This window comes from Propithecus coquereli, unplaced genomic scaffold (assembly GCF_000956105.1).
Source record: "Propithecus coquereli isolate 6110/MARCELLA unplaced genomic scaffold, Pcoq_1.0 Scaffold15, whole genome shotgun sequence".
In the NCBI taxonomy this organism is placed as follows: Eukaryota; Metazoa; Chordata; class Mammalia; order Primates; family Indriidae; genus Propithecus; species Propithecus coquereli.
The window spans coordinates 1,507,924-1,532,154 of NW_012139413.1; the positions used below are offsets into that span (position 1 = coordinate 1,507,924).

Genomic DNA, 24,231 nt, shown 5'->3' on the forward strand with positions numbered 1-24,231 from the left:
ATATATATTTGGCCCCTACATTATTGGCCTATACAGCGTCTTCCACATTTAAATAGCTGTCACCGTTTACCAATAAAAAATAGAGGCTTAATAAAATCTGGCAACACTAGGACAATTCCCATGCGACAATACTCAATAAAAGTTGAGTGGTGACAGGGTGACCGTATGATTCACTTTCCAATGGGAGACACTTTGAGGATGAAAGCAGGTGCTATCAATAATCCTGCTGGGGCAGCAGATGTCAGCCTTGACTGAGTTGGGCAAACCGTCCCTAAATGGCAGCCACCCCTGTGGACAAAGCCCAGCCTCTCCGGATATACCCAGAGGTGAAGAAAAGTGTCTGTCACCATCTCTTATTTTCTGGGCATTTCCACTCCTTTATAGTCCCTGCCTGAACCCTAGACACTGGATTCCTGATTGGGTTTGTGGGAGAGATCAAAATCAAGGTTGAAAATGTGGCCACCAGTGATTGGGTTGTCCACCTGCATGTAGTAATATCTCAAAGGTCAAAACAGAACACCACTGGCAATCCAGGAGGACCTTACGTGTGTCACTGGCTGGATGGGACTACAGTCTAACATACACACACACACACAGGACACCCAGACTTTGCAAAGTTTTTAAAGGAATTGCAGATTATAAACTTAATGGCAGTGGCTCCTGTGCCTTTGCTGTGTTTCCTCAGCAAGTTATTTATCTTTAGTAAGCCTCAAATTCTTTTGTAATATGAGGTTAAACATAATGCTTACATTACACAGGTTGTCACAAGAATTAAATGAGATAGTCTACATGAAGAGGTTCACCTGGTACTGACAGTAAACATTTGTTAAGTGTCAGCTATTATAATTTTGGCAATGAAGAATAATTATCTAAGCTTACATGCTACCAGCTCATCTCCCTAAGAGTTCTAAAATCTCTCTCCTTATATCACATTGAACTATCAAAGACTACTTGGACTACATACCTTAGTTAGCCACTACAGATCTGCATAGATCACAAAATGGTTTAACACTATCCTAAGCTTTTGTCAAGAATAATAATCAAACAAAAGTGCTGACATGAAAATTGCTTATAAAAATGTCAAAGGCACTGTCCATGTTCTGTTGTTACAGGTCTCTTTGAGAAATTTCTTTCAAAAACTGGTACCAGAAATGTTGTCTTTCTCTTTCTCTCTCCTGACATTGGTATATTTTCTTTCTGATGGCAAGCGCCCTATGTAAAGTGTATAATATACTGTATAACTTACTGTATAATATCTTGGGTGCCAGGAAGTTCAGACCAAATTATAAGGCTTGAATTACCTTAGTACTCAGAACTCACATACTTGTGTCCTATTTTCCATGGTTCTGATTTCTTACTTCTATGTATAAGTTATTAAAATTTTACATACATGGACCTCGTTTAAAAAAGGGGCATAAATAGAGTAGACATATGAAAACCTGCCTTTCAGTGCTATTGCTAAAATAAAACGTACTAAATTATATAAAGTTCTGATTAAAAAGCAGGCAAAGGACATGAACAGAAACTTTTCAAAAGAAGACTAATGACCAACAAACATATGAAAAATTGCTCAACATCTCTAGTCATCAGGGAAATGCAAATCAGTGCATTTCAGTTAAGGGAAATCAGTGAGATATCCCTTAACTCCAGTGACAATGGCTTTTACCAAAAAGTCCCAAAACAACAGATGTTGGCATGGATGCATAGAGATAGGAACACTCATACACTGCTGGTGGGACTGCAAACTAGTACAACCTCTATGGAAAGTAATATGGAGACACCTCAAAGAACTAAAAGTAGAACTACCATTTGATCCAGCAATCCCACTACTGGGTATTTACTCAAAGGAAAAAAAGACATCTACACTAGAATGTTTATAGCAGCACAGTTCACAATTGCAAAGATGTGAAAAGAATCCAGGTGACCATCAATACATGGATTAAGAAAATGTGGTATATATATAGCATGGAGTACTACTCAGCCATAAAAAAACAATGGTGAATTAATACCTCTTGTATTATTCTGGATGGAGCTGGAGCCCATTCTTCAAAGTAAAGTATCACAAGAATGGAAAAATAAGCACCACATGTACTGACCACTAAATTTGTACTAACTGATCAACACCTATGTGCACATATGGAAGTAACATTCATTGTATGTCAGGCAAGTGGCGAGGAGAGGAGGGGATGGGTAAATTCACACCTAATGGGTGCAGTGTGCACTGTCTGGGGGATAGGTACGCTTGTAGCTCTGATTTGGGAAATGCAAAGGCAAATATGTAACCAAAGTGTTTGTATCCCTGTAATATTCTGAAATTTAAAAATAAATTTAAAAAAATGTTCTGAAAGTATGCCAGGCATAGATCAAGCACCTAGAAAATTTTACTTTCCATTGCTTAATAAGTCTACTTATTAATTTAATATACTCACTCAGCTAAGCAAAGGCTAAACAGTATATCCAATAAGCCAAATGTCTCTTCCCTCTCCACACAAAGGTGTAGCTTCCTCAGGCAAGGCAAGTGCCATCTGAGACTTCAGTTGTTTGGTTCTCTCTTCCACTTTTGTGAAGACTTCTGGTGTCCAGTCCTTTTTTGTTTCTCTCTGTTGTTATCTCCAACAATCCCTCACCACCTGCCACGTCACAGCAAGCCAGGTCCCTCACCCCCTCACCTTTTGGGCATCATCTGCTAACACCTGGCCCAACCCTATCAAGCCCACCTTAATGCTTTGTAGTATTGCGTCAATGACAACTTAATTCCTATATGCCCTTTTGTTGTAACTTATTTTTTTTAAATAGAGACAAACACTGCAAAAATTAAAAAAAAAAAGTACAGAGTGGTTCTAAGGACCATCCAGCTTACCTCTATGATGATATCTTATATAAATGTAGTATGCTATCAAAACCAGGAAATTGTCACAATAAAGTGAACTAGACTATAAACCTTATTCAGATTTTACCACTGTTTTTGCACGTACTGTATGACTCTTAAAAACAATTTTCGTTTTAAACTTAATTAACACATAAATATTTGACTGTAGAATGCACTGCTTTCTTTTTCCAGAACTCAACATGCACTCAGAGATGTGATACATTTTGTTCCATATTATTATAAAAATACCTGTTTTGCTGATATTCATAAGTAGTTAATGTACGTAACTACTCTAGATGCTTTATGTAAATTATTCAACCTTCACACCAACCCTACAAGGTTGATACTTTTTATGATTATCCCAATTTTACAGAAAAGGACAATGAAGCCCGAGGGGATTACACAACTTGCCCATGGTCAAGTAACTAGTGAAGGCCAAGATTGACCTAGACACTCTGACTCTAGAGCTTGAGCTTTCTGCAGCTACTATTAGCAATCAATAGCAAGACTCTCTGCCCCCGTGAAGATTATGAGAAACAATTTTTACAGCAATTTTTGATTCTGGCAATAACTGAGGAACATTGATAGTATTTAGTGGGTAGGGATCAGAGATACTAAATGCCTGGCAACACACATAAAAGAAGAATTGTGTTGCCCAACATGGCCATGTGCCCCATTGACATACAAAAGACTACATTAAGTATTCTATTCTGCTTCCCTAAACAAACTCAAAAAGATAAAGACAAATGTAAAATGTTACAAAGAAGCAAGTGGCTGGTAAAGGACCACATGATAAACGTAAATCAATCACCATGCAAAAACAAAAGTCTATTCTACTGACCCATTAATATGAGTTCTTATTTACATATAAACCGGCCAATTAGATTTCCAAATACCTTTTAGCTTAGAAAGTTCTTGTTCTTTTTCTTGCTGAAGCTGCAAATATTTCTGCTTATGGTCATTAAATGTTCTACTGAAGTCTTCCCCTTGTTTGCGATGTTCCTCTTCCAAGTCACTGTGCTGTTTCTTTAGCTCCTCATGTTGACTCTGCAAAGATGAAAACTTGAGCAGAGATATACATTTCCTAATTTATATGAGAGTCTATTTCTTGACAGTATAGCTTTTTTCTTGCAAGAAAGCAAGAACGAATGAAGAAGAAGCCTTCATTTTCCTCATGCTGGTTTTAATTTGTGTAGTTCCTCTACATTTCAAATGAATAGTTAGGGATCACAGTCCCCCAAATTTTCCTCTTAATTAACATCAATGGGAACAATGAGAAGTTAGCATCAGAGACAGCTTAAAAAAAAAAGAAAGAAAAAAAGGGATCTGGAAAATTCCCAGGGGCCAAAGTACTATGGAAACAAGGTAAAGCTAATGGCAAAATTATTCCTTCTTGGGGATATTATGGACGTATTCTTTCAATCTGATGTTTTCCCAGCAACACATTTGATTTCTCTTCTTTGGTATTTCAGCCTTTCTGGTAACTTAGTTTAAAAGGGGGTGGGGGACTCTTTTCCCTCTGGGGGAAATAATCAACCGTTTCATAGAATTGATTCTTGGCTAGGCATGGTGGCTCACACCTGTAATCCTAGCACTCTGGGAGGCCGGGGCAGGAGGAACATTGAACTCAGGAGTTCGAGAACAGCCTGAGCAAGAGTGAGACCCTGTCTCTGCTAAAAAACAGAAACAAAATTAGCCAGGCAACTAAAAATAGGAAAAAAATTAGCCGGGCATGGTGGTGTGCACCTGTAGTCCCAGCTACGGAGGAGGCTGAGGCAGGAGGATCACTTGAGCCCAGGAGTTGGAGGTTGCTGTGAGCTAGGCTGATGCCACGGCACCTCTAGCCCAGGCAACAGAGCGAAACTCTGTCTCAAAAAAAAAAAAAAAAAAAAAGAAAGAAAGAAAGAAAAAAGAATTGATTCTTATTTACCTAATTTTTTATTACAATCCTACATTGTAATCAGAACCTAGATAAACTCTAGTTTCCAAATGCTCAATGTGAAAGGATGGTCTGCTTTAATTCATGTATTGTACTCTTCATAATAGAAACGGTTCTGGTGTCAATAAAAAGCATATGCCCTATTGACACTGGGGGAAAAGACAATACCAAACAGAAAGCTGGGGAGGCCTGGCAGGGAGGAGATGGCAGCATGACCCGCACGCTGTGCAGAATGGCACAATTGCATGCTGCTCTTCTCGTCTGGCTTGACAGGAACAATGACTCTCTTCCTGACACACAATGAGTTTTACCCAAGGACTAAGGAAGGAGAATCTTTAAATAATAAATTGTGTTCCTGTGGTAAGTAAAAGGACATTTATTAAATATTAGTAGCATGAAGAAAGAATTTTAATAGTTCTACAGCCTCCAGTCTGTGTAAGATAAAAGGAAATGGCTAAGGAAAATCACTGTGAGAAATTAAACATAAAACCTTAATGGATAAAGAGAAGAAGAAAATAAAAATTAGGTGACCAAAGACCTGATTTATAAGAAAATGGGCAATAATTAAATATGTTCTTCGTAATCAGGTGATAAATATGATGGGGTATTATAATCATATATAATTTTATTGTAATATGCCTTAATATGCCATATTACAATAGAAATCCACTTTCTGTAAACTTTTAAAATCACTTTAAAAGTCATCAGTCAGTTCAAATATTAGTCAATCATTTCTTTTATTCATGAATAACAACTTTAAATCACTCACTTTCAACATCTGATGTTGGACATTCAATGCACTGTATCTGCTGTTGGAATCTTGCTGTAAATTAAAAAAAAAAGTCAACACAAAGAAAACAAATATGGCTCTCTTGCTAAACACATCTTAAAGCTCTTTAAAAAATTCATTTATTTCACTTGTGTAAGGTAAAATACATTCTATACTTGACCAAGGACATCTCTAGGGCTATCTCTTTACTTAACAGCAGAAATGAAGTTTTAACATTCTCATACATTTGCTAGATTTTAGTAATGAAAAAGCAAGACATGGAATCATAAAATGATAGCTTGATAGGGCCCTTAGAGATGATTTCTTTCTACCTCTCATATTCAGAAGAACTGAAGCTCAGGCTCATGGAGGAACCTGTCCTGAGACAGGGTCACTGCACAGGGCCAGCGCATTGTGCTGGGTGCTTGAGGTAAGGGGGAAGAAGGGATAACCCCACTAGGACCAAGTCTCACAAGCTTAGCTTAAGGGAGGGATGAGAAAAGGCACTTTCCTTTCCTGAACGTCAGTGGGTAAGAAATCCTTCATGCATGATTTTACTCCAGGGAGACTATTTCACAGAGTGAGAAACTGAGGAAAGATTAGGAACATGCCAAGAGTAAACATGTCATTAAGTAACAGAACCAGGACTGAAACTGAAGTCTAAGTCTATGGCCGGACTCCATGTATGAGCTCCACGTTCCAGGAGTATATCTTTGTATCCCTGTGGAGCATCTTCACATATGGCCCTCACATGTTTCCACAGTCCTGGGTAGCCATAACCAGTCACAGTATGCAAAAAGCATACCTGAAATGTCTCCTCTCCTACGCTATGTGGTTTTATCTCTGGGCACCATACCGCTTGCTTTACCCTGTCACTAACATAAGTACATTTTCATGCTTTTTCATGTTTTTACAACTTCTAAAGTGAACTGCATTTTTGCTTTCTCACTTTATCTTACTGCTTTACCAGTTTATTTTAATTCATAAGGAAATTACATTATAAAATGTACAACAGAGTATATACAGTTTTGGTCAGGGCTTTTAAAATCAAGTAAGAGTTAAAAGCTGAGACCCTCCTGAGCTATCAAGAAGAAACTCTTCTCAGTTTTAATACCCCTGAATGCCAGTGTTTTACTCAACTGATACTTATACATTTTTCTTACAGTAAGAAAAAGACTTGCTTTTCTCCAATTAATTTGGACTTTAAAATATTTTAAAATGCCAATATAATTCATTCATTTATTCCTTCCACAAATGTTCTTAAATGCCAACTCTAGGGCAGGTCCTGTGTTAGACGTTACACATTCAAAGGCAAACCAAAATGAATCTTATTCCACAGAAAAGAGAGACTATAAATAAATAAATGAATAAAATCATCCTGTCTTTATTGTTGAATATTAAGGTTATTTCCAATTTATCACTATCATTGATAATGTGATAAGTTAAGGCAGGTTTTAAAAGAACAATTTTAAAAGTCGTCCTCCTAGAATTTTTTGGTAGCAAAAAAAATATTGTATTTCAGTTCTATAATCCTAGTGATCAACAGAGTAAAAGACTTTGCAACTATATTTCCCTCTCCTTGAAGTTTCATGAAAACAAATTAAGAAAAACAAACTACAAAGGAACCAAAAAACCTTACCCTTCCTTTATTTAGTGTTTCTTGTGCTTCTAACTTATAAACAAGAAAATCTAGAAAACAAAAAATGGAGAAAATAGAGTGTAAGTTAATTTATTATGGAATGTTTAAACATCTAAAGAAATAAAAGCAAATTTTACTCGGGCTTGTAAAAATGTTTTAGGTTTAAAACAATCTACTTGGTCATTTATATACTTTATTTTAGCTCTCAATTCTTTACAGAGAATTGGAAAAAAAAAACATAATCTTCCTCTTTACCTTAAACCTGTAAATCTTGCATCAACAAAATCCATATTATAGACAATCGATTAAAAGTGCATTTAGCATTTCTCTGTGATTAACTCTCCTTGAAATTGAGGGGGGAAAAAATAAAGCATGTCTGAAGACAAGGGTGATTTATTGCTATCCACTAGATGGCACATGAAAATCATTGAGGACCTGAAAAGAGGAATCAAGCCATCCAAGCCATCAGTAATGCTCTGAAAACTTTATTATCCACTAGATGGCTCTATAAAATCACTCTGCATTTGAAGACAAGAAAAATCCAAATCCTATCAAAGCATTTTAATGATGTTGAACTTCTCTTCCTCAAACAGGCTCAATCCAAGCAAGGACCAGTAAAACATCCTAACCAATACTGCCCCTCCTCTGTTCTCCGTCTTTCTGCCCCAGCAGAGCAGGAAGACAGAACACCTATCTTCAATTTCAAGATTTATCACAAACTATGAACAAATAGAATACAGATAACTTCAGGGTGGGCGCAGTGGCTCACGCCTGTATTCTTAGCACTTTGGGAGGTCAAGGCGGGAGGATCGCTTCAGCCCAGGAGTTCAAGATCCATCTCTACTAAAAATAGAAAAATTAGCCTAGCGTGGTGGTCTGGGCCTGTATTCCCAGCTACTTGGGAGGCTGAGGCAGGAGGATTGCTTGAGTCCAGGAGTTTGAGGTTGCAGTGAGCTATGATAAAGCCACTGTACTCCAGCTAGGGCAACAGAACAAGACACTGTCTCAAAAAAAAAAAAAAAAAAAGAATTCAGATAATTTAAAATCATTGATAAAAATTAACAGCATTGTCTAATACCTGTACCAAATGTTAGTTTTTCAAGCTGAACCAATCAGCTGTGCCAATAAAAACTTTGAGGAGATAAAAACAGGTGTATAACCTAAAAGACACCAGACAATGGGATCAATTTGTTATGTTAAAAATATGTATGTGTGTATATACAAAACTCGTCATATTCTGTACACAGCATGCTATTACTCCTTTTTTTCCCTGAGTATCTGTGGACAGAAGTTCAAAGTATTAGTTATATACCTGTATAATATTCAGATGAAAAGTTATTTATTTCTGAAATAATATGTATAACCAATATATGAGCTACCTCAAGTGGCACAGACTAGATGAAAGATTCTAAATCTAATCTTGAGCAGAAATTATTGCACAATGCATAACACTGCTTGGCACTTCTTTCTCTGTCCACCTATAACACTGACTTTGAGCTGGTTTGAGAACAATCTTAGCAAAAAAAAATAGTATACAGCAAGTACATAATATTTCAAAGAAGGATGTGAGAAAAGCACAGAACACAAATTACATTATTTATTTACCTTCCTTTGCTTTCTTATGTTCAAGTCTTTCCTTTTGCAAGGATTTCTCTAATCTTGATCTGTGTTCATACACGACTGGAAAAAAAAAGAATTAAAATTTGTTTTCAGAAATTCTAACGTGAAATTAATATCAATTTTCAAAACAGGAAGAAAATACTGTAGGGTCTTTATACAATTAAAATAAAAACATATACATAAGTTTCCCATTCCAGGTAAAGAAAAAACATACTAATAGGCATAAGTCTGAACTGACTCCCATACAGTCTGCCCTTTTCTAGAGCTGATACTCTGAATGATGAGTCTAACTTCTTTGCTAGCTCCTTTTCCTTCTCCTGCCTCTAAAATGCAAGCGTCTCTGTGAGGTTTTTTGTCTCTTCCTGGGCAACCTTGTCCACACTCAAGACTTTAATCACAGTCTGCATAACCCCGCATTTACATTTTTAGCTCTTGCCAACATCATAGGCACTAGAAGGGTATTTCCACTAAATATCCCCTAAGTATGCAAAGTCAACATGATCTGCATCTGAATGGCTGCTACCAGAAGCCCTAAGAAAACCTCAGCAGCATATCACTGGGATAAGAGAGGAGAAGGTGTCATCTCCTTCCTCCCCTCAAGTCAAGGAAAACAGGCTAGAGACACACAGAAATGGAGGAGGGAGGAACTCTCCAAAGAACTCATAAAAGTGCCCACAAAAGAACAGGTCAGCTTCACCATCTGCCATGGCCAGAAGAAACCCATGGCAAACCAATTCTAGCTCTGTAGGACCTTCTTGCCCTTTATCCTCCCTCCCCACACAGTCTACTTTGAAGAAGCCAGAGTTGCCTGGTGAGTAAGGGGGGAGAGCAGATGTGCTGGAGGGCAACCAGGGCTCTCTTTCCCGCTGTAGGCGCCACATCTGCAGCAAGCAGGAGCTGGAAAAGAGGGAGGAGCCTTACCTTCGAATGAATAAAATATGTATTATTATACTGCACTAGACCAGACATAACAATTACTGAACCGAGGCTGTGTGTATGAACACAAGTTATTGAGATTTTTTTTTTTAATCTGGAAGAAGCCAGAGAAGCAACTGAATTTGTCTTAGATTTTATCTAGGAACAGAAAAGTCAGTCCCACAGAGTGGTTTAAACAGGCAATGAGGGGCAAGAAGGAGAGAATAAATTAAATTTTTGATGTCTCCTTTGGATCCTGTTTGTTCAGCATTATGGTCACATATGATCTCATTCCCTGGCAAGCTAAGCCAAACCTGTTACTCTGTTCTTTGCTCGTCCCAAGCTCCCCATGACTACATACACTTCCATCATCAATCACTGGCCCACCACGTATGGTACACGGAACAGCCCCAACACTACTAGTGACCACCAAAGTTGTCGTAGTCCAACGGCTCCTTTCCCCATCCCTACAACAACCCCTTGCTGCCAAAAGGATTCCCTGCTTCTCCTCTTGCTCTTTCCCCATTGTTACAGCTGCCAATTACCAACTACCGCTCCCCTCCTTCCAGCTTGGCCATCATCTCCTGGGTCCTGTACCTTCTCGCCACACGGCATCTCTCATCTCACCATCCCATACGAACCTTCCATTCCCAGAGCTCCATCTACTACTATCACAAACCCTACCTCTATTCCCACCTCTGCTAACACCTCTGTTTATGATATCTACTAGAACACCTGTGACCATCCAAGCTGGTATGTGTCGTCTACCCCAATCTCATCTTTCCTCTTACCCTGGGCCAGTCATTGTAATACCCCTTGCCCCATTCCCTTCCCCCATGGGGTTCCTTTTCTGTTCACCAGATGATTCCTTCCCCCTGCACTATTATTACAAAGGAATTCAATACAACACCACATTTCTTGCTCCCCTACTATGTAAATTGACAGAAGTGTGAAACTGGACTAAAGGTAGTTGTGCTCCAAAAAAGCTAGATGACAAGTCCATTGTTGAGAAATCATATTTTTTTCAAACATATGTATGATATATAAGTCCCTTGAACAATTTCCAAAAGTCTATTAAAACCAAGATTTATTAGTTTTAGTACTTGGATTCATACTAGTAAGACCATCTTAAATGATGTTTGGAATGAGGCAGGGAAAGCATTAAGATTAGCACTACAGAACCTCACTAAGCCAAGCCCTGAACTGAGCACTCATAGTCTTTGAGAATTTCAGTGAGGCGGGGGAGACACACAGGGAAGAGGTAAGTTACAATACTATCGTGTACAACAGAGGCAAGAACAGGATGCTATGGGAACACCTAAGCTCCCCAGCTGGAAGAAAAAACACTCCTCTACCACCAATCCGCCGGTCAAAGCTCTCACAGTCTGGGTAAGAGGTTACAGGAACACAAACATGTCAGTAAAACGGGAATCCGGGTGCACTAATCAGACAGATTATAGACTGGATTTCAACAAGCACGTGCCACTTCTGACGAAAGGAACAGGCAAAGGAGTCAAGATCCTGCTGTGAGGGAGCTAAGCTGCAGCAGCCGGTCCCCAGTCTAGGGGGCTCCTGAATGGAGGTCAGGACCACCAAGGGAAAACAATTCCAGCCTAGCGACACCCATAATAAAAAAAAAATCCCAGCAGCACAGTCAAGAAGGCATGTATGAGGGTGACTGCTCACCACCCACCCCATTCACGTCAGACTCTTAAATATTAAACATTATTGTGGAAAGTCAAGGATAGAAATTCTCTGTTATTTAATAAAATACAGCAGCAATCACTGTAAACTCACTTTTGCAAACTCAATGTTGTATGGCACCAGGTAATCAGGTAATGATTATCTTTGGCTTAGAAAGGAAGCAGAGAACTCACCAGCATGATTTCATCTTCAGTAAGAGAGTAGAGGGTCTACTAGATTGAACCAAGCAGAGCGTAGAGATACGGTGAGAGGTGTAGGGCATGGGCAGGTGGGAGATGGTGTCACGTTCTTTCTCTTCCCTGGGACTCAGTTAGGTAGACAATGTGCCAACAGCTGGACCAAAGTACTCCTTTATCGAACTGAATCATACAACTGTCTTTGACAGTTTTATACTCAATGGGAATTTACATATTCAACATATTAATGGCAGCATGTTTAAAGAGCAAGTAGATCCTAGGATACATAGTTATAAACTTTCATAAATAGCCTGAATAAATTCTATCAAATGTCCACACAAAGGCAAACATATTTGTGACTTATGGTCAAAATTCAAAGGTCTTGGGAAATCTGAGGCATATTCGTGAATACATAGCGTGGCATCACTAATAGCAAACTCCAAGGCAAGAAGAATGTGTTTTTGCAAATACAGCAGAAAAAAAAGATGTGGCAAACAGAACAGAGGATATATGTAGAAACCATGAGGTAAGTGTACTATTAATACTGTCTTACTCAGAACTGGTCAAGCCATTATTATAGCAGCAGCTCCTCGTCCTGATGTAATATAGCTTAGCAATTCAGAAATGGTTTGAGGGCTGGAGAAGAGCACCGAGAAGGCAGGTAAGACACTGAAGCAGCAACGAATGATGGAAAGGTGGAGGAGTGCTGTTCTTCATCAAGCTCAGGAAAAGGAAAAAGGAAAACAAACTGAAAAAGGAGCCTTAAAATACAAGCTGGAGAAACCACAATAGGTAAAGGGAAGTGACAATGAAAATAACCCTTGGAATTAAAAATTCCAGAAAAAAGGGGAGAAACTGAGGGAAAGAGGCAAATGGCAATATAATGGCTGAAAGCAGAGCCTTGGTGCGTGACTTCAAATCCCACTCCTTTCCTTATGGAGTGAGTTGCTGAACTTCTTTGAACTTCAGTTTCCTTTCATGGTATGTGGGTATAATAATATACCTATGTCTTTTGGTTAATGTCAGTGTTAAATGAGTTAATATATACCAAGTGTTTAGAATACTGCCTGGTACAAAGTAAATGCTATTAAAATATTAAAATATTTTTCTACCTATCTGTGATGGCTTAAAAGTGCCAGAGAAGGAATCAGGTGATCTCTTATGAGTCCTTCCAACCCTACAATTAAAGTCTAATAATAACAAAGTTATATATATATATATACACACACACACATACATATATATATACATATATGTATATATACACACATGTATATATACACATATTGACTTCAAAAGGGAATAATACTGATCTCAGTTTTCTTTTATTTAAAAAAATTTTTCTTAAAAGAGAAAATAATCATTCCATAGCTTATTACAACCCATAATTGAAGGATAGTACAACACACCAGTCTAGTTTGTGTCCTTGTAGCTCTTCTAGAAAATTTCACTATTAAACACACACACACACATACACACACACACACACCCCTTATTTCTGTTATCATGCATTTTCCAGGCTTTTGAGCTAGTGATTTATCTAGATAGGTTTACTGTTTCACTTAGAAGGAGGATTGCTAATCAATCCTTGTCACCTATCTCTATTTTTCTATTTATACTCTGAAGTCAAGGACATCAGTCAAGATGAACTAAAGCTCCTAGAATCTCTGCAACAAAAATGGTATATAATGAGTATCTTCACAGCACTGAACAAGTTTAAGGAAAAATAAATGATCTCAGCACTTAAAATCTTTAATGCCAAATAACACTGCAACCGGGATAGGTGAAACACAAGAACTCATGAGAAAAAGATGAAAATCCGTAACACTCATATCTTCTGATGCTTACTTAAAAAGAGTTAAATATTTTCCATGCAATCAAGAATGGAAAAGGTTTTATTTCCCCGTAAGCATTCAAGATTTTAAAAACATGCCAGTTTCTTACAGCAATTTTCCATTTTAACTCTGACTGCCATCTGCAAGTCACAAGAAAAATGAATTATTATCATATATACATTCACTTATAGGCAAAATGCATACCTATGCCGTTTCAGGGCAAACTGCTCCAATTCACAATCAGAAAGCCACACTCTAAAATTAGGCAGAAAACATTGCAAAGTGTTTTAACACCTTAAGCCGAAAGAGGGCAATGTTTCTTTGGCAGAAAAAACAGGCCATGAAATTTTGCTTTTGGTTCTGCCTATAACATAGTATTTTATCTTTAACAAACAAACAAACAAACAAGGCTTGGTATGAAAGTCACACAATTGAACTTGTGAAAATATTAATAACGTGAAAATACCTCTAATCACTGTACATTTGATAAAAATTAAAATGAATAAATCTGTGCTTTCGATAGTTGTGGCTAAAGATTTTTAAGTAGGATAGCAAGAGAGATGACAAAAAAAGGAAAATAAATTGAAATCAACATAGTTCACAGAAAAAAATGCCTTTCAGGTGAGGTTTTTTTTTGTTTTTTTAAGGCCTAAAATCATAGATATTTATTAAAGTCTTTAGGAACAGTTTTCAGTTGTGGTTCTAAGTGCCCACAAGTGAGGTGCAGGCCGGCCAATGAGCTGGTGATTCAACATGAAGACAACACCATAGATACATTTTTCCAATTATCTTTCCTTCCTTTTTCTGTAATTTTACCTCATAAGAAGTCTGAAAAAGAATACAGGAGATCTCCTGAGAAGAACACACATAAAACAAGTAAAGGAAAAAGGAGGTGGACAAGTACTACGTTTCGGGGTTCACACTGCACCCATGAGCGGGGACGGGCATCCCCAAGGCACAGTCTTTGGTGCCTCCGCCGGTCTCTTTTCACAAAGCCTCCTCAGAGTTCTGTACCCATCTTCATAATTTAACTTTGTTAAGTCCAGCTTTTTACTTTTAAGTCAATTCCAGTTTCCTGTCTTCAGAACAATTCAACCCTCCCAATCCGATTCACAATTTATAGCTGAATTTAATTATTAATTAACTTTTTCCTATATATTCAAGGCCGAGCCCTAGGGCAAAAACCTCTCGATAACTTCCTGTTTGTTCCTCTGGATTGAAATCCAGTCCCATCATTCATCCATCCAACCGCATCCATGCTGAGCTGGCAGCCTCCTCGTGATGCCGGAACATGCCAGGCGCACTATTACCTCAGCACCTGGCACTGCCTTTTCCTCTATCTCCACTGCTCCTTCTCCAGCTGTCTGAGCGACCGACTAGCGCCTTCACTTCTGTCAGATCGTCACTAAAAAGATACCTCTCACCCAGGACAACCCAGGCAACCGATTGCCGCCCTCAACACTTCCAGTCTCCTTTCCAACCTTATTTTTCTCTTTAGCACTGATCACTCTCTACTATGTTTTACTTATTTATCTTATTTATTGCCTGACTATCCCACTAGAACAGAAGCTCAATTGAGTCACTGAGTCAAGACTTTCTGACTGACTTTATTTCATTATTGTATTCCTGGTACACTGAACTGTAGGCATTCAATAAATGTTGGGTGAACAGAGGAATAAATGAGTGAAGGAATGAACAAACTAAGTACCCTGAAGGCTGGGACTGGCTATCTCCTTTTTCTTTCTCATGTACATCCCAATCCTTCAGTTCCTAATGCCTAGTGGTTTTCAACAGCACTTGTCCAGGAAATGAAGGCATTTGGAAGACATTTCATTCTTTTCTCCTTTGCCCTGCCATCCTTTATGCCCCAGCATTTTGTAACGTGAATTTCCACATCTGTTGGCTCACTAGTACTCTCATATCCCAGAGAACAGACAGATCATAGAACAGAGATTAAATATAAATTTATCTGTTGATGTGTAGGCTCATAAGATAAGTATTAGTTAAATCATATCCCTGACATACAGAGGCTTTCAGAACACTGAGAGCAAAAAAGAACAGTCTGATTAGATTCTACTGCATGGCAATTGCAGTATTTTTTTTACTATACAATAAAGTTCCTATAATAGTTCACACAAGTGTCTATGTTTAAGTTTGCTAATGCATACAGTTTTTAAAGTAGTTTGAGTGGAAATGTTAACTGTGATTTGAATCGGTGCTTAGCTGCCTTTTCTATTTCAGATAAAACTTATACCCAGGCTTTTCCTCATGGCACTAATTGAAATTTGGCTTTTTCAAACAAGTATTATATTAGCTGACCTAAGATATATTTCTTCATATTAGTCTTCTTTTTGGCATTCTTTCAAGTGGTGAGCTACTAATAATCACTCTTGTTATCAGATGAAATCTATTCATGCCTCATGAAAGGATTCTTCTCTTAGCTGCTTGAGCTGTTATATCACAGCCCAGCAGTGTTCTAGGCACCTTGGGAAACACCAAAGTGTAGGAGTTACTCATATAAAAAAGTTTATACTCAATAAATTCTGGATGTGAGAAGAGGTTAAGACATGTACAATAGAAGACAACTAGAGATCACCACAGGTTAGCCAAGCTGGATGACATAACAAACTGCTAAGCTGTCAGATTTTTAAACAGAATCTCTTTGAGAGCCAAGAGGAAAAATATCTTCTCGTCCCACAAAAATGCTACACGCTACAAAGCAAATACTACATCTTCAAAGACACGTATAAGTGTATATGCATAGATATATTGGAAACTTAAGGACTCATAGTAGAAGCAAAAGTTATCTTAAAATCAGATGTATATAAATAGACCCTGCACAGTGATATTCTTCTTATCTAGCAGTTAGACTTCAGCTGGACAGCATCATAGCATTTCAGGAAATAATGCACAAGAGAAAAAGAGAGAGAGAAGGGAGGGGGAAGAAGAGGAGAGAGAGAAGGTTGTTTCTGCCCCCCGAATCGATACAAGAATGTATAAGAATGCCCTTAAGATGGGTTGAATATGCAAAGGCATATTGCTTTTATAATGGAAATCTAAATTTACGCATATATTTTTTAAAATTGATGTGCTTGAACCAAACATAAAAGACATCTAATTTTCATAAGTTGTCTGATTTTTTCATGAAAATTTGCCTCTATGGGCAATTCCAGTAATGCTATCAAAGCAGGAACAACCTAAAATCCAGTACTCAAGTATCAACCCCTAAAAGGTTTTTAATAGTATTGCAGAGAATACCCTGAACTACGTCAGAATGATCCTGGCTACCACTGGCTTATCTCACAAACCAGTGAAGCAGTACACAAGCAAACCCACCTTCATCCAAACTCCCAATTTCAGGTTTTTACTTCAAAATGTGAAAATATGCAACATTTATTGGAAAAGGTTTCATAAAAATCTGACTTGTAAAAAAGATACTACTTAAGGTCTCTTATTTCTATGGCATCTAGAATATTTTATTCAATAAATTGAACAAATATTTATTGAGCATTTACTGTATGCCAGGTATTGTTCTAATATTTCAGAATATATTGTGAATAAAATAATAAAAAATATGCCTTTGGTAAGTTCACATTCTGGCAGAGGGATATAGATGATACAGAATAAACAGAATGAATAGTATACTAGAAGGTAATTAGTACTACAGGGGGTAAGAAAACAAGGTAAAAGAGATTGGAGCTGTGGGGAGGATGGGCCAGATTTCATTTCTAAATAGATGCCGAGGGCAGGCCTCACTGAGGATACATCTGAGTGGAGGCATTTGGGCCAAGACTTGAAAAGCGAAGGAGGCAGTTCTATAGACATCTGGGGGGAATGTTCCAAGAAAGAAGGAGTAGGATGGACAAAACCCTACAGTACAAGCATACCTGGGATGTCCTAAAAGCAGCAGGTAGACCAGAGTGGCCGAGGCAAAGCGAGCCCAGAAAGGGTGAAGGAGTGGAGGAGGGCAGATTGTGACAGGTCTCATGGGGCCTACTGAGGACGGGCTTTTATTCCAGGAGAAATAGGGAAACATTGGAGAGTTCTGAGCAGAAATATGATGTTGATTTAGGTTTTAAAATACTGGTCACTCTGACCACATTGGTATAAGATGCAAGTGGGGAAACCATAACAGTTAGTAGTGAGCTTCTACAGTAATCCAGGCATGAGATAATGGCAGAGCAGGACTGGTGCGCGAGCTGTGGAGCGGGTGAAATGCTCGGATTCTGCATTTATACTGAAGATCAAACCACTGTATGTTATCAGCTGAGATGGGGAAGGTCGCTGGAGCAACAGGTTTGCAGGAAGATCAGGAATAAGCATTTATTGATTACAGAGTGATCAGCCTGGAGGAGTCAAGTTAGACCCCCAGAGGTTCTATTTGGTTGGGTGTTGAAAGCTGCCAATGGAGGAAGAACAGAGAAAAATCCAGACAGTGCAGAAGGAACAGGTGAGAGCACTGAGGCCCAAACAAAAAAAACCTGTTTGTGTTAGTCCTTAAACTTTGCTGAAATAAGAATAATCTGGAGTGCTTGTTAATAGCATAGATTCCTGAGGCCTAACTCAAATCTACTGAATCCAAATTTTCCGGCAATTTGAATATTTACCAAGTAAGCCTCACCCACTCTCCATGAGCTTTTATAGGGGAGTTCTGTCAACACTATCTTTAGCAGAGGGTGGATGGAGAAAGACAGGTAATCAGGGCAGGGGAAGAATGAATGAGATAGAGTGAAAAATGACTTGATTGCATCTGCATGACAGTAAAAAATAACTTTATATGTGTAGAAGATAAAGTAGAAAATCTGAGAGAGAGTAAAGGTTAATGGATTAGTTAGGAGGTCATTGTAGTAACCTAAAAAAAATTATAATGAAGGTTAAACTTCTGTATTATCTGAATATAAGATGATCTCCAATTTTGACAATAAGACAATCCCACAAAAGAGATTTTTTTTTTTTTTTTTTTTGTCAAATGGAATACACAAAATTTTAGGGAACTGAAAAAGAGTGGAGCAAAGAATGTGAACGGGCAATTAAAGACATCCTAATAGCCATTAAATATATGAAACAGCGACTAACTTAGTCATCAGGGAGATGCAAATTATAATCATAGTGTAATACCATACTATTCTCCCATCAAAACAGCTAATATAGAAAAAGACAGAAAATACCAACAGTTGGCAAGAATGTGGAGGAAGGAACCCTTAAACTTTGCTTATGGATGTGTAAATTGGTACAATTTTGAAAACTGTTTGACACTGCTTACCAAGCTGATGAAGGTGTACCTTATGACCTATAAATTCTACTCCTAGGAACAAGTGCCCAAGCAATACTTGACATTTTTTCACCAAAAGTCAAATAGGAAAGTTTTAATAGCAGCACTACTCATAATAGTCCCAAACTGAAAAAACCACAAATATCTACCATAGCAGAATAGATAAGCTGCCGTTATTCAAAAAGTAAAATACCATTCAGCAATGTGAACAAACTAAATGACTCACATATGAATTTCACAAACATAATGTTAAGGAAAGAAGCCAGACAGCAAAGTGGTGCTTACTTACTGATTCTATTTATAAAAAGTTCAAAAACAAGCAAACCTAATCTCTGGCGACAGAAGACAGGGTGCTGTTTACACTATGCATGTGGTGGTGGCGAATGGTCAGGCATTGACTGGAAGAAAGAAAGAGGGATCATTTTGGGGTGCTGAAATGTTCTGATTCTTGGCCTTAAGACTGGCTATGCTTTTGTAAAAATTCATTGAGCTACATATTTATGATTCATGTACTTTTGGGAAAGTATAATTCTATAAAGTTCACCGAAAATTTAGAGATTGTATGAAACAGCTACCTATTTATATAACAACATGGCATTTGTTATTTTTAGTTGCATAAATGAAATTAATAGTGAAATATAAAACACAATTAGATATGTCACTTTTTTCTATATCCACATGTCCCAAAAACAATTTGATTCAAACTCTTCACATGCATGGCTGACATCTGTGTCTATGTCAGCTCAAGTCAGTTTTTTGATCTTCTGACAGTTTTCTGCAGCCATACCCATCCTCACCTGAGATGGGCATTTGTGGAATCTCCACCTGGTACCATCACTGGAAATGCTGTCCTAAGCCATAGATATGATTTGGTAAAAATTAGGATGGTTGTCATTTCCATTTGTCCTATAGGTGCATATTCATGCTTTCTGTGTCCCTGATTTCTGAATAGATTGGGCAGTATTTTATTTTATTGGTGAAAGGCTTATTTATAAAGACATTTTATATTTGCAATTGTGAGGATACATTCCTGAGAATAAATACCTACACTATTTTGAATGTTGCTACAGCCTTTCACAAAAAAATTTTTTTCAGGTGCCCTCCATAATATCTAACCACATTAAATAAGGTCATTTGGGGCTAACATGTCTTCCTCACAAATGCTCTGCTTTTTAAAATAAAGCAGTTGGGAAACCACCCATGATAGCAGATGCTTTGCACTGACTCCAGTATGAGACTACCTCTTTCCTGAGGGGTAATTTTGTGGGGAGAAAGGAGCCTCATCTTACATTCAAGCATATGTGGTAATCACTGACAGAGCGTGAGGAATGCACAGAAACAAAACATACTCAGAAAACAGAATCAAAATGCCCGAGTGACTGATTCGAAGTACACTATGAAAATGGATCCAAGGATGGGTGCCAATATTTCTGGCTTAGCTACTGTGTGAAATGTGGATCCAGGCCCAAGAAGGCTGGGGGTGGGGGGATAACATCATGTGTTCTGTTTTGGACATTTTTAATAGAGACATCAAGATAGCACAGAGAAGCAGAACGAGTAATCAAGAACACTCAGGTTGCTGGCAGCTAGGTCACTGCTGGGAAGGTTCACTTCTACCACCACTTCATGTCTAAGGCCTAACACACACAAAGACCCCTCTGACATAAACCCTGCCTACCCTCCACAGCCATCTCTTACTCTTCCTACTTATATTTACCACTGAAGAAACTTAAAAAGATGTTATTAAGAGACAGTAAGGACAAAGTCAACAGGGGTGGAGGAAATAAGAGTCCCACTAGATATCTAAAACCTGCTTCGACAGTTTGATTGGAATGCTTAGTGATATCCTGCATTCTCTTTTCACTTTTTGGACACTTTAAGCTCTCCTTTGGGATAAGAGTGTAAGTATAATTTTTTAACACTTTAGTTTTTTAGAGCACTTTTAAGTCACAGCAAAATTGAAAGGAAGGTATACAGAGATTTCCCATATACTGCTTGTATAATTCTTTCCTTTCCTCTATTTGCTACAGAACAATGAATATTTTCCTGATGATGTGTTAAGAACACATATGACTCTGAATATAATAGCTTCCACACAGAGATATCAGGAACTGCTTCATTTGGGGTGGCGGCACATTTTAATCACTTATCTCTGCATAGCATGTAAAAGCTCTTAAGAGCAGAAGGCTGAGATCACTGGGTGAGCCCCTCAAAGGTCAAATATGAGTTATTCTTTCTTCATCCTTTAAGAAAGGACATAGTACTTATCAGGAAATGTGAGGTTGAGGATGAATAGTAGGAGACTTTTGCTGATGATGTGACATGAGGAGGATCTGGAGGATTTTGTGAAAGCTTCTTCTGGTGAGTAGGTATGCCCTGAGATACTTGCATTATACTGGCAGACATCAGGTAAATAAAATCACCTAAGGTAGTAAAGGCAAGATCAGCACTGCCTTCACCACGGTCCCTGAAGGCTTATCCAGGCAGTTTGGATGCCCCTCCTCTATTCTCCCATAGGGCCCTAGGCATATCTCTATCCACAGTCTTTCTGCCAAACTTTATGTATAGATTTGTCACCACCACTACACAGCAGGATTATTTACTAGAAAGCTGTTCTCCTCATCATCTGTGCAAATTGTCACCTACCCTTGAGTTTGCAACAATGTGGGAACCTGCTGAATGTCTGTTAAATAACTGAATTATACAAACAAATGACTAATCCAAGGTAGCAATATTAACAATGTACTCTTCCTATCAATTATTTCATAAAATTTACATACAAAAAGTGTTAATGGTTGCATATTGAGATAGATTTTTAAGAGTCCAGTTACAAGACACTTTAAATTTGATACACCTGACTTACACCAATCTAAGCAGAGGACTTCACTGGCAACCTCTAAAGTTTCTACATGAAAGGTAGAGGATACGTGTATATTGTTTAGCAAAGTACGAGAGGATCTTTTTAATGAACCACTAAGATCAATGAACAGTCCAATCTATGGAAAAGCTGAAAGAAACAAAAAAAATCTTTGATGATATATATCGGCATTCTAATTAGACCTCCGATTTTTCTTTTCAACTCCGCTCTACAGTTAGAATTCAGATTAGATCTATTGAAAATAACTTAAATAGGACTGAGATAGATTACCCCAGAAGAAAAAAAAGGAGTGAAAAAACAGAGAGAGAGAAACAGAAACAGATGGTGCCAACAGATAATGTAACGAGAATTTCCAAGTAGCTTGGGGAAAATAACACTGGCCTGAAATTCTGAGCTCCTAGCTGTCGACACTAACCAGTTCAATGCTCACAATGAAGAAACTTCACCTTTCCATTTCCTCAGCAATAATATGACAGAGTTGAATTAAGTGGCCAAGGTCCTTCCAATGCTAAAATTCTGATTCTAAATATGCATATTTACAGTAAAGGAGAGTAGTGGCACCAGCAATACATAATTCATTTCAAATTGGTTTTAAATACTCTTGATGACTTAAATTGAAATAAGAGAAGAAAGATTCAGTTTAGCAGAATGTTGAAAAGGCTCCAATTTTTTGTTTTTTAAGAAAAGGCTTTTGGCAAAAGAAGACTATTTCTAATTTACTTGTCACCTATGATTTTCAATAACTTGGAAACTATTATACCTGCGCTAAGACCTGTGCGATGCTTAAGGTGTCCTACAGTGGAGCTGTCCTTTTCTATATGTATAACTGTGAAAAATGCAAGCACATTATCCTTTCATGATACCAAATGAATAACAGCAGCAGACACATACAAATACAACTGCTGCCCTAATTGCAAATGGGTCTAACAAGTGTGCTTGCTCAGTTTTCTGTGTCCTATATGAGTTTCCATTTACTCTTCCTGTAGTAACTCTTTTACATACTGGGAAATAACCACGCACATCTGGTGGACAGCCCGGACACAGAGGCGGGAGAATCCTGTTAGGTGTTCCTCCATGGAGTAAACAGAGCTCTGGCACATGTTTGCTTGCATGTTTCTGCAAGCAACATGTCGTGGTGGAATAGGTCAATGGCTAAAAGTCCAGATTTGGTTTAATTTTTAATCTGAAAAGTATTTAATGGCTTATGTTTCATCATCAGTAAAATAAAAGAGTTTATCTACTGATTTTTAAGGCCTCTTCCTGCTTTAACATTCTCTGGTTCTCTGATCTGGTTTAGCAGACAAGGATACAGAATCAGAATTGTGAATGACCTGGATAAATGTTTAAGATCCTAGAGAATCCTGATTTTTAGAAAGAATACTGCCCTGACTAGAACAGAGAGAATTAGCATGGATATAAATGAACACAAGAAGAGGATGGGCAATATCTTTTTGGATGAAGGGCTGAAGGCCCTTTTTTGCCTGCAAAGTATCTGAAAATGATTAAAATTATTTTGAAAGCTGCAAGTAATTGTGAGGTAGGTGCAAATAGGAAGTTCAGGCCCAGAAGAACCCCACTAGGTCCAGATTCCACTAATTCAATATTCATAGTAGTTTGAACATAAGTAGCTGATGTTTTTATTATACCACATATTCATTTTCAAGCAATAAACAGTAAAACTAATTATAACTATAGCCTTTAAAACAAGACCCATTAGCATACTACACATTTTACCTTTATTTGATGCTGTTTTTCCACTGGCAAAATGTAAGTTAGAATTTCTCAGGAAGAACAAACAGTTATTCCACTAAAGATCTTGGCTCTATTCTTCATCACCTTGTAGGTAAACCTGTCACTAAGAAGTTAAATATATTTGCAGATGAGTGTTCACATATTCAGGAAAAAAATATTCTTTAAAATCCACTTTAGTAGCAATCCTAATAAACTATGCTTTTATAGTCCTTTACAGTTTATATACAAAGAGGTTTTATACCTAATTCACATGTAATTTGTGGGTGAACAAGTAAAGTCCTAATTAAAATTACTTCTGTCTATTCATTGAAAGATCTAGGGACCTTTCTTTAGCCATTAGCTCATCTTACATGCACAGTGCTTAAAAATGCATTAACTTAAGAAGCATTAAACTTTTTGGTGGTTTAATATGGTCTTCTTTCATTGTTCTGAATTTCTGAAGAATTACTTCATAAGAAAAGGAAACCACTTAATATGGTAATTTTGTGAATGTCATTCAAGAAACTGTGAGAAAAAAAGGAGACTATTATCTTCAAATTTACCTTTAAATCCTCTATACAACCTAGTCCCCCCTCCCCTAATAAAGTTGCACGAATACACATAAGCAAGTACGAGAAGTAGAACAAGTTTTAGTAACTACTCATGCTTGGTTCTTTCGTCTTTACTTTAGAATCTTGAGAACACACTAGGCAAAATTTTTGTTTAACATTTTAAAGGACCTACTTTTAAATGTTATGTCTAATGAGGATAATTTTGTGGCTAATTTATTAATTATTCAATGACAGAATAAACATTACCATACTTATAAGTAACTCATCCCTTAAATGCCACAGATTCATAAATTAAGAATTCTGGTCCGTGAT

The 24,231-nt window shown here is 37.7% G+C and overlaps 1 protein-coding gene across 6 annotated transcripts in view; it reads right to left on the bottom strand.

The window, feature by feature from the left end:
* GOLIM4 (golgi integral membrane protein 4) overlaps positions 1-24,231 on the bottom strand; it is an 86,792-nt gene that overhangs the window by 29,595 nt on the left and 32,966 nt on the right. For all 6 annotated transcript variants that reach the window (XM_012640223.1, XM_012640220.1, XM_012640222.1 and 3 more), the window contains exons 2-5: positions 8,822-8,896; positions 7,217-7,266; positions 5,578-5,631; positions 3,766-3,916 (exon numbers count right to left, since the gene is read on the bottom strand). In XM_012640223.1, the coding sequence (XP_012495677.1) occupies positions 3,766-3,916; positions 5,578-5,631; positions 7,217-7,266; positions 8,822-8,896 (330 nt within the window). The remainder of the gene's footprint in view (positions 1-3,765; positions 3,917-5,577; positions 5,632-7,216; positions 7,267-8,821; positions 8,897-24,231) is intronic.